The 7,494-nt window shown below is 46.9% G+C and overlaps 1 protein-coding gene across 1 annotated transcript in view; it reads left to right on the top strand.

Annotated features, from left to right (window-relative positions):
• The first annotated feature begins 3,600 nt into the window (after positions 1 to 3,600).
• The window catches only part of TMEM134 (transmembrane protein 134), a 7,821-nt gene continuing 3,927 nt past the window's right edge, over positions 3,601 to 7,494 (top strand). Inside the window, exon 1 of the mRNA XM_077771452.1 lies at positions 3,601 to 3,672. Coding sequence (XP_077627578.1) covers positions 3,601 to 3,672 — 72 coding nt within the window. The remainder of the gene's footprint in view (positions 3,673 to 7,494) is intronic.

The following is a 7,494-nucleotide window of genomic DNA, read 5'->3' as shown; positions in this document are numbered from 1 at the left end:
TGCCCTTATGTGGGTTTGGACTGGGCCTCGCAAGTGGTTGTGTGCCTCGCCCCCCCAACCCGTTTAAACTTGTAGCAGTTTAACAATTTACAGGGTTCGGAGAATGAGGGTGGGGGACCCCCATCCGTAACGCCACTCCCTAAAATTACTATTACTGTGTATTCTTTTCAGGCCTTTTCTTTCTGCATCTCGAGCACAATAGTGACTTTTGCGTCCTGGATTATTCTCTTAAAAAATTAAAGAATTAATTAATGAAAAAATAAAAAATAAAACGAGGGGTAAGAGAGAGGGGAAGGAGGGCTTCCGTATTCCTGTGAGTACAGTAAACTCCCGAGAGACCGTGAGGGCCCCTTGTGGGCTCGGGAGTGCGTGTGTGCGCTGAATCCAGTGTCAGGCACACAGTAGGTGCACATTAAATATTAGGAAATACATACAAAGTGGAAGTGAGGTACTTTGTGGGCTGAAACAAGGTTTCCCTCGGCCTCTGGAAACTAGCTGTGAACAATAGCAGAAGGAGTCTTCTCCCAAGGTCGAGGATTAGGTAGCCCTGTGAGTCTGAGACAGGGTCTTCATCCTATCCTCATAAGTGGGAAGGATTATGGTCCCTCCCCTCTGAGCCAGGTGCTAACTGCTTCAGATATATACTGAGATTCATTTCCCACAACAAGTCCCCCTAGAGAGGTGGGACCTCAAAGGTGAAAAGGAAATGTGCTTTGTTTGCTTGGCTTTTGCGTTTTACCAACACAGGAAGTTTTATAGGCAAGTTCTGCCAAATTTTGAAGCAACAAGTAGTCTGTATCTCATACAAAATGTTAACAGAAAATGGAAAAAGGGAAAGCTGACCAATATGTTTTATGAGGCGAGTTTAACCTTGGTTATTCCTGAACCAGATAAGTATACCACAAGACAAGAAAAATATTTTTACCAATAAGCATAGATGTGAAAAAGACAAATTGAAATATTAGGCTAATTGAATCCACCAGTGTACATAAAAAGGCATCAATATGCTCCGTGAATGTCATTCCCAAAAAGACAAGTATGGGGTTGGGGGCTGGGGGTTGCCTGGGTGGCTCGGTCAGTTAAGCATCCGACTCCTAGTTTCCGCTCAGGTCATGATCTCATGGCTCATGAGTTCGAGTCCCATATCGGGCTGTGTGCTGACAGCACGAAGCCTGCTTGGGATTCTCTCTCCTTCTCTTTCTGCCCCTCACCTGCTCACTCTCTCAAAATAAATAAATAAGTAAGAAAAACAACTGCAATATGATTCCATTTATATAAGATACCTAGAGTAGTCTAATTCATAGAGACAAAGTTGAATAGTGTTTGGCTGGGGAAAGGGAAAATGAAGAATTGTTGTTTCATGAATATAGATTTCAGTTTCACAATATGAAAAGGTCCTAGAGATTGGTCGTATAACAATGCAAATATACTTAGCACTACTTAACTGTTCATTTAAGGATGTTTAAGATAAGACTGCCTGGATGGCTCAGTCTGTTAAGCTCTGGACTCTTGATTTCAGCTCAGGTCATGATCTCACAAGCCCTGTGATCAAGTGCCAAGTCAGGCTCACCACTGGGCCTGGGTCTGCTTAAGATTCTTAGGATTCTCCCTCTCCCTCCCTCCCCCTCTCCCACTTGTGTGTGCATTCTCTCTCTCTCTCTAAAAAAAAAAAAAAATGTTTAAAATAGTATATTTTATGTTATGTGTATTTCCTCACAATTAAAAAATATTTTTTTCAAAAAAAAGAGAAAAAGCATCAAGATCAAGTACAGCTCATTCCAGTAACAAAGGAATGGTTTAACATTAGAAATGTCTATCACAGGGGCACCTGGGTGGCTCAGTCGGTTGGGCAACCGACTTCAGCTCAGGTCATAATCTTGTGGTCCATGGGTTCAAGCCCCGCATCGGGCTCTTTGCTGACAGCTCAGAGCCTGGAGCCTGTTTCAGATTCTGTGTCTCCTTCTCTCCCTGCCCCTCCCCTGCCCATGCTCAAGGTTGGATGAGGGTGAGTTGAGGGATGTGAGTCATGGAAAGTCAAATTGTGTCTTTATTTAAATTGTTGATATTTTGTTCGTCGTGTATTTTTGCCTTAAATTTGATTTTTTAAAACATTAAATTCATTGGGGCCTTCAGGTGGCTCCGTCCGTTAAGCCTCCGATTCTTGGTTTCGCCTCAGGTCATGGTCTCACAGTTCATGAGTTCAAGCCCCCATCGAGCTCTGCACTGATAATGCTGAGCCTTCTTGGGATTCTCTCTCTCCCTTCTCTCTCCCCTTCCCTTCCCCCCCTCTCTCAAAATAAATAAATAAACTTTAAAAAAACATATCAGGCCAGTAGAATATGACGTTGGAAAATATCTTTATAATCTTGGGGTGAGGAAACACTTCAAACAAAACTCTGAGAACACAGACCTGATGGACTTGAACATATAAAGCTGAGGATCTTTTTTTTTCTTTTTTTTTTAATTTTTTTTTTTAATGTTTTATTTATTTCTAGGAGAGAGAGAGAGAGACAGCGTGAGCAGGGGAGGGTCAGAGAGAGAGGGAGACACAGAATCTTAAGCAGGCTCCAGGCTCTGAGCTGGCAGTCAGCACAGAGCCCGACGCGGGGCTTGAACCCACGAACCGTGAGATCATGACCTAAGCGAAAGTCGGACGCTTAACGACTAAGCCACCCAGGCGCCCCTCTTTTTTTTTTTCTTTTAATGAAGGTGAGTGTAAAGTAGAAATAGAACAAAATGAATATATTGTCTGACTTATTTTTCAAAAATGAACAGAACATGTTTTTATTTTTCTTACTATTTATTTTTTTTTTTTTGAGAGAGAGACAGAGAGTGAGCAGGGGAGAGGCAGAGAGAGAGGGAGACACAGAATCCGAAGCAGCTCCAGGCTCTGAGCTGTCAGCACAGAGCCCGATGTGGGGCTTGAACTCATGAACCGCAAAATCGTTACCTGAGCCACAGGTGGACACAACCAGCTGAGCCACGCCGGCGCCCAGGAACGCAGAATCTCTGAGGGCAGTAATCAAATCCGGGGAAGCTTGTTTCAGATGCTAGTGCTCATCTGCTGAGGGTGCCCGGTGGTCACGGTGCTCCAGGCTCTTACCTCCTGCCTTCTTAGCTTGAACTGAGCAGTCTGTACACTTTGCTCCTTTTTTCTTTTCCCTCCTCCCTTCCTTCCTTTGTTCCTTCCTTCCCTTCTTTTACAAATTCACAACGCTTTGGAAGGAAATGCAATAAATTTTTGTTTGCAAGTGGCTTGATCTACCTCTTTTCCCGGTGCCTTTGAAGTGGATGTTTAGCTCCTTGTGAGCCGATCCTGGGCCCTCCAGGCTCCAGTCCACAAAAGGAACGAGGCAGCCGTCAGCAGCTCCCTTTACTTGGACCAGACGCACGACTTGGACGATATTGCCAATAATCAGACCGATATGGCTTGTGACCGAAACAGACCGAAAGAGGGAGCCGAACAGGACCAGTTACCATTTTCCACATATGTTCACAGGTTTTTGTGTTTTGAGTTGGCCTGGAGTATGAGTTTAGAGAAAGCTAGGGAATCCCAAATGCCACCACGAAGGGATCCTAGATATCCCCAACGGACGTGGCATGGCCAGCTGCCCCTCCGCTTCGACGGAGAATAAGCCCGGAAAGATGATGAATCTATCTGAAAGCGTGAAGGTAGCCCTCGGAAAGCATACTTCTGGATCAGGTTTGAGAAACCGGGCCTCAGTGTAAAAGGACTTACGTCAGGTGGTCTATAAAAACATAGTAGACTAAGGTTTTAAAAACAAGCAGTGTTTAAAAAATAAATAAATGAATGAATGAATAAATAAATAAAAATTAAAAAATTTTTCCAGGGGCGGCTGGGTGGCTCAGTCAGTTAAGCGTCCAACTTTGGCTCAGGTCATGATATCAAGGTTCGTGGGTTCGAGCCCCGCGTCAAGCTCTGTGCTGACAGTTCAGAGCCTGGAGCCTGCTTGAGATTCTGTGTCTCCCTCTCTCTCTCTGCCCTTCCCCCACTCGCGCTCTGTCTCTCTCTCTCAAAAAATAAATGGACATTAAGTAAAAGCTCTTCTGGGCGCCTTGGTGGCTCGGTCACTTGAGCGTCCTACTTGGGCTCAGGTCATGATCTCATGGTTCATGAGTTCAAGTCTCGCATCGGGCTCACTGCTATCAGCGCAGAGCCCACTTCAGATCCTCTGTCCCCCTCTCTCTGTCCCTCCCCCTCTTGTGCACTCTGTCTCTCTCTCTCAAAAATTAACAAACATTTTAAAAAAGAAATGACCTGTTTAAAACAGAAACAAAACACCTCACCCGTTTCTGACCAAAAGTCAAACCAGGGCTGACCGGTGAGGAAAAGTAAGTTCAAACCTCTTACAGGGGCATCTGTCTGGCTCGGTCGGTACAACACGTGACCCCTTGATCTCAGGGTTGTGAGTTCCAGCCTCATGTTGAGTGTAAAGATTAGTTTAAAAATAAAATCTTTAAAAGTAATTCATGAATTAGTTCGTTTAAAAAATACACCAAACCTCTTGCATAATATTTCCCCCAGTGGGCGGGGGGCAAGAAAACATGATGTCGTTTTTAAACGATTGTTAATGAAACGAATGTTTCAAGTTTGAAAATGGCCTGAAAACTTGCTCTTCGTTTTGCCGATTAGTCATATGCTGTAGAAAATCACGAGTCAAGGTTTCGTCACATGTTTATCAGGGGTCATATGACTCATGAACACACCAAGCAGGCCACGTTTCTTGGAAGTTTACACCATTTCTGATCTGGTCCTGCCCTCAACGGAAGCTGGGGACACAGTGAGGTATTTGGCACTACGTCCCTGTAACCTAGTCTGCATCCCTCTGTCCATGCTCAGCTGATTGGCCTGTTTATGTCAGTGTCCGTAGAAAGTCAAGGTCTGATGTGGTTCCCGCCTGTGCCTTCCTCCTGTGTGCTGCTGCTGGCGTGTTTCAAACGCTACTGGAGACGTGGGCTCTGAGCAGTTTTCTTCACACCGGGTCCACCAGGAACCTGTCCATGGGCGTCTCTACCCTGGGCCCGTGGTTATGTCTCTCTCTCTTTTTTTCTTTCTTTCAGTTTCCTTTCTTTACTCTCATATTTGTAGGACGGGCTCTGCAACGCAAAAAGCAGAAGCAGGAGGAGGAGGAGGTGGGAGGCACGGACGGACAGAAGGGTTAGTTGTTCATGGAAAGTCTTAGGACCTTGTCCTTGGACACCACGGGCTTTAGAGAAGTCCTCAAATAGAAACGTCAAGAGAACTGGAATTCAAGTAGAGGATGGCAGTGGTGTGGATCCTAGGTAGCCTCATTTGGAAAAGGCATAGGTTGCAATGGAGGGGGTGGCGGGGAGGCAGCCGAAACAGACAAGACAAGCTTGTCTTGCAAACTGGCAAAACAGGGCTGAAACCATCCGAGAAGGCCTGTAGCAGAGGGTCTTTGAACTCCTCAGTATTGCATTTCAGCAGGTTTCTTGACTGAGCCCCGGGAGAGTTCTTGAGGCACCACCCGCAGGTCTTTGAGCCAGAGCGCTGGGGCGTGGGAGCGGAAGTAGGGCCACTCGGGGCAGTGCTGGCGTCCAGAGCCCCCATCACCCATCAGTGGGGGGCCCAGCAGGAAGCCAAGGCTGCGTTCACCGAGAACACCCACGTGGGACGTGGGCCCAAGCCTGCACTCCATCCCAGGACTCCGGGCATGGTTAACTAAGGGAAAGTCAAAGTAAGACCAAGAAGAGAGACCGCGCAATATGAAAGCATTGATACTAAGCTATGTATAGACATGCAAATCAGCAGAAAGAAGGCTAGAAACCCAGTGGAAAAGGTACACGATGGCTACCCAAACAGACAATTCACAGAAGAGGGAACCACTGTGATTGCCAAGTGCATAAAGACCTGTTCAAATTCCCCCGTCGTCAGAGAACCCAGATGGAAGTTAGGAACGACTTTAGATTCGTCAGATTAGTAAGCATTAGAAAACTGGAAAACCAAGCGCTAAGAGAAAACCAGAACCCTCACCGTAAGTGTGGAAATTCAAAGAGCCACCCGGGAGAGCATCGTCGGTACTTTGTGAAGTCAAGGGTGCATGTACCCTGTGGCCTGGAATTCCTGCTTCAGGAAGAATTCTCCCACAGTCCATAAGGAGACAGCGTGAAGATGTTCACAGCAGTGACATACGCGACAGAGGGATCGTGGCCAAGCCCAGGGTGCATCCCTGAAGGGTGTGGTGGACACTAAAAGTGCTGGATGCTCAACGTGGTATATTACGGGCAACTAGCAGAAGTAACAAATGAGATGCGTGTGGGAAACGTTAAGTGTTGAGGGTAAAAGTGTAAACAACAGAATGAGTCTTGCACACGACACCATGCGTGTAAATTGCAAGCATCCACATCGCACCCATGCCATGTATAGTAGGGAACCAGATAGGATTCAAGACAGCTGACTGGGGACCCTGAGAGGGGCCTTGTTTACTGCGGTGACGGGTCATAAACTGAGAAGTAGGAATGATTCAACTCTGTCCGTGAGGTCATACAACGAAGTGTGGTGGGTGGAAGACGGGCTTGCCTAGAACTAGGGGAGCGTGGGTTCCGACCCCAGTTTTACCCCAAGTAAGCACCGGGGATTTGGGCAAAGCATTCATTCATTTCATCCACAAGTAATTAACGAGCATCTACTCAGGGCCACTCTTCTGGACACTGTGGACACACTGGTGGATAAAACAGTGTAAAATAAGTTCATCTCAGATAAGTTATGTGTGATGTGATGCTGACTTTAGATTGCATCATCACGGTTGCCATCCCTGACACCTGACGTTTGAGCAGGGATGCAGATGATGAAAGAACCCAGTTGTGACAGAGCAAGGTCAAGTGTTTTCCAGGCACCGGGAACAACACGTGCAAAGGCCCTGAGGTGAGAATGAGTTTGGCCTGTGTGGCTGGGTGGGTGAAAGAGGGGCAGAGAGGGCTTGATGAATTGAAGAGGCAGGCAATGAACAGAGCATTCACAGCTTTGTGGGCCTTAGTCAAAAAGAGTTCAGATATTATTCTAAACACAGTGGAAAACCAAGGGGCAGTTTTATACAGAGGAGTGACTTAGCAGCATACTTTAAAAACAAAACAAAACATTTTTTTCCTTAAGAGTAATATACAGAGAAAAAGATGAGATACATTTTAAAAGATCACTTTGGCTGCCGAGTGGACACTAGAGTGGAGGAGTGGAAGCCACATAAGCTTTCTGAGCCTCAGTGTCCACATCTGCTGTGGTGAGAATACGCAACCCGTGCAGAGCCGCGGTGAGTCAAGGCGGGGGCACAGTCTGGTCCTAGGAGTCTCCTTGGCACTCAAGGCGCCCGCTGGGACGCAGAAGGCTCCATCCGGGTCCTGGGAGGCTGGCACCCCGCTGCCCCTCCAAGCCCACACAGACCTACGGGTTGCAAGCGAGAGCTGCACCCGCTGTGGCTCGAGTAGGCGGCCGCTGGGAGGCGCCGGGGACCCCGC

The sequence above is a fragment of the Crocuta crocuta genome, unplaced genomic scaffold (assembly GCF_008692635.1).
Source record: "Crocuta crocuta isolate KB4526 unplaced genomic scaffold, BGI_CrCroc_1.0 scaffold647, whole genome shotgun sequence".
In the NCBI taxonomy this organism is placed as follows: Eukaryota; Metazoa; Chordata; class Mammalia; order Carnivora; family Hyaenidae; genus Crocuta; species Crocuta crocuta.
This window is presented reverse-complemented; position numbering and strand designations above follow the sequence as displayed.